Below are 3452 nucleotides of genomic sequence, written 5' to 3'. Positions count from 1 at the left end.
TGGAAGCAGCACTGTTTGAGCCACCTTTTCCTCCTACTCCCACACAGCCGGGCTTGGTACCTCCCTGAACATCAACCGGGCCTGAGGGTTCAGAAGGACAAAGCCCAGAACCTGGCTGGACACCCCACAGGAGTGAAGAAGAGCACCAATAAAGGGATCACAGGACAGGAGCAGTGTGAAGCAGCCACTACTCAAAAGGGCAGAGGTCTCCAGAGAGGGTGAAGTCCCTTCAAGGTCCGACTAGGTCACAGAGGCCAGGGCCAGGTCTGACTGTGCAGAGTGGCTCTGGGAAGCCAGGAGATCCCTGAGCCTGGAGGAGCCCTTCAGAGAGAGTGGGCCTGGCCTCAGACACACCCTCTACTCTCTTCTATGACAGGCTGAAACTGCATCTTGGGGCCAGTGTAGGTAGTAGACAAGAGATAGAAGATTCCCCTTCCTTTTGCCCAGAAGCAGGCAAGGTGTTCATCCTGAAACCTTCTTATAGAAGAAATAAACATTAAAAAAAAATGAACCCCTGCAAAGAGGGACTTAGCCTCCCAGGTCTCAGAAGACAGACATGTCCCTTAAGACCGGGGTGAGGGAGAGAAAGGCAGGTGGCTTCTGTAACTCTCAGCAGTAAAGTCACCTTCTAGACTCTTCCGTACACACAGAGAGGGCCAGAAATGGTGTCTAGACTGGGAGAGGACCTCTAAGGGGGCAAGTGAGAGTTCAGAATTAGGCTGGGAGTCTGAACCTACATAGGAAAAAGATGCTAAATGTGGGTCCAGAAGGAATGACCCCAGAGAGAGGGCACCTGCCCTGCCACCCACAGTGGGACGGGACCATGCCACAGGGTTTATACGTGGCCTGGGTGAGTGTGTCCTTCCAATGGGCTGCCTCCCTATGTCTGGGGGACAGCCTTACCATGAAAAACTCAAGTAGGTCTACGGCCATGCCACCCTAAATACGCCCAATCCCGTCTAATCTCAGAAGCTAAGCAGGGGCGGGCCTGGTTAGTACTTGGATGGGAGACCACCTAGGAATACCAGGTGCTGTAGACGTAAAAAAAAACCTCAAGTGGTCGGTTTATCCTGAATATTAGAAGTGGTGTGCCCTGGACGGGGAGGTCCACAAGGTAAGCCCCCTCTCTCCACCCATAAATACATAAAAATGATTCTAGTTGAAACATTGGTATCTGCTGGGTGAGACTGAAGAGTCCAGTTCCTAGGCCTACGAGGCTACAGATCAGCCTTCGATGGTGGCTCCTTGCCAAGGTACAGCTACCCTGAGAAACCTTTTCCTGGCGCCAGCCTGGTGCCTTGTCTAATTCTATTTGCAATCATAACAGCCCTCTCCGGGCCTCGGTGCCACCATCTGTACAAAGGAGAGCTTGTCAGGTCATCTCTCTGGGACGCTGCAGTCAGTCCAGGACTCCATGAAGAATGGATGCCCTCTGGCTTGGCCCAGGCTGAGTGCACACAGAAGACGGCTGGCTTTGAAGCCAGCTGGCTAGGGATGGGAAACATGGTGGTGGTTGCTCCCTACCTCCACTTCACACTCATACTCAGAGGCATCGAGCAGAGTGACTCGGCAGATGGCACTCTTGTATTTCTTGGCAATCTTCTGGGGCGATTTCTGGGCCTTGCTGGGTGTGGTCCTCTCTGACAGGCCATCGGCCTCCCCGTAGTCCTTCTCCTCCATGTCTAGGCTCTGTAGGTCCAACCAGGGGAACAATTTGGTCAGCAGACTTGAAACCATACCCTTTCATCCAAACGAGATGCAATAAGGAGGCAGCTGAGGCTAAGATGGCCCCCAAAATGAGAATCGCTGCCCTCCAAGGCCCATGGGGTGATCAGGGTCTATGGTGTGTGCAGGAGGAGAGCCAGAGCTTCTGTGTGCAGTGGGGTGGCTTCTGCTGCTGTGGACAGCTTCTGCAGGTGGGAGTATCCCACAAAACCAAACCCGGTGGCCAGAGCTGTCTGTCTACCTAGAATAGTGCTTAGGTTATCAGGGCATCCATCTGGTTCCTCCTTCTTGGCCTATAACTGGGTCTAGCATGAGGCTGGGGACTTGTGGACTGATCTCATAGAGGGAAGGGAGGTCAGAGCCCTGCCATCTAGTCCTAACTCTACCACTGACACACTCAATGACCTTGGCCAAGTCCCTGCTCTCTCTGAGCCTATCGTAGTTAAGGGAAGTGTGAATTCGATGGATAAGTGATTCCCCGAGTCCCTTGTAGCTTTAGTGTGATGAATTTTGTTCTGGGGTCACACTGGGCTTACCAAGCTAGAATGGATAGGCTCAGAGGGAAGGAAAATAAGGTTGAAAGAACATGGGTTTTCAAACAGATTTAGATTCATCTTTCTTCTCTGTCACTTTATAACAATGTGACTTTGGATAACTCATTCCATTCTGCTGAGCCTCAGTTTCCCCAAATGTAAAGTGGGGAAATGAATAGCTACTCTCTTAGGTTTAGGAGAATTAACTATAAAAACAAACACAATGCCCCTGGCACAATGCTTGGCATGTAACGGGCCAGTAAGAAATGTTCACTTCCTCCTCTACTCCCTCCTAAGAACTGGCCCAGGAGGACCGGCTGGGTAGGAGGCGGGAGGCCCATGCGCTCAGGCACACACCTGTTCAGCAGGCCGAGTATCCTGTTGGGGCAGATGCTTCTCATTGGAGTTGGCCTCTGGATGGCCGTGGCCTGCAGGGGTCACAGGGGTGGTTGTGGCAGCAGCAGCCTCAAGCTGCTGCGGAGCCTCCTCCTGAGCCTTCTTCACCTCAGAATCAGGGCCTGTCTCTGTTGTCATGGTGACCAGCACGCCTGCATTGGCATGAAGGAGAACATGTGATAGGGAAAGGGGCAGCAACGGTGTGACAGAACAGAGCGAGAGGGGCAGGAACCACGTGCAGAGAGAGACAGATGGAGACAAATGGATGAAGAACCACAGAGAGGAGGAAGGAGGGAGGGAGGGAGGGACAGAGGAAGTAGGTATGGGGAGAGAGTCATGAGAAGTGAGGGGTTAGTGGTGGCAGCTGAGGTCACAGACTCCTCCCTCCCAGCTTTGTGTCTTTATAGTTCCTCAGGGACTCCAATCTCTTGTCCCAGGTCTGGAATGTGGGCCATTCCTAGGGACACTGTGAGTCTCTCTAAAGAGCTCCACTCTGCCAAGAGCAAGGGACAGTCAGTGATTACCTCCAGGTAGGGCCTCGGCCAGGCTGTCTGTCCAACCACAGTAGGGCCCCACTCGGCTACTGGCACAAAGTAGGCCCTCAATAAAGGATGGACAAACTGAACTCAGCCAAAAGAGCCCTGGGCTCCAGGCCCTCTCAGCACTGACTTGGGCGGGCTCCTCATGCCCCAAGCTTTAATAATCCCTGCTCCACTGACTTCACAGGGATGTCGTCAGGACGGATCCAAAGAGTGAGACAGGAAGGCACTCTTAACAAACAAGTAGCCCTGACGATGT

At 52.9% G+C, this 3452-nt stretch overlaps 1 protein-coding gene and 1 pseudogene across 1 annotated transcript in view; one reads left to right on the top strand and one right to left on the bottom strand.

Moving 5' to 3' along the window:
- Positions 1–2806, bottom strand: part of EPB41L1 (erythrocyte membrane protein band 4.1 like 1) — a 54267-nt gene extending 51461 nt beyond the window's left edge. Inside the window, exons 1-3 of the mRNA XM_023534447.1 lie at positions 2616–2806; positions 1490–1689; positions 129–187 (exon numbers count right to left, since the gene is read on the bottom strand). Of these exons, the coding sequence (XP_023390215.1) occupies positions 129–187; positions 1490–1689; positions 2616–2792 (436 nt within the window). The 5' untranslated portion in view covers positions 2793–2806. The remainder of the gene's footprint in view (positions 1–128; positions 188–1489; positions 1690–2615) is intronic.
- On the top strand, positions 922–1040 carry LOC111743970 (annotated as a pseudogene).
- Positions 2807–3452: the final 646 nt, after the last annotated feature.

The sequence above is a fragment of the Pteropus vampyrus genome, unplaced genomic scaffold (assembly GCF_000151845.1).
Source record: "Pteropus vampyrus isolate Shadow unplaced genomic scaffold, Pvam_2.0 Scaffold125, whole genome shotgun sequence".
NCBI classification, from domain to species: Eukaryota; Metazoa; Chordata; class Mammalia; order Chiroptera; family Pteropodidae; genus Pteropus; species Pteropus vampyrus.
Note: the sequence above shows the minus strand (reverse complement) of the source record. Positions and strands in the feature narration are given on the sequence as shown.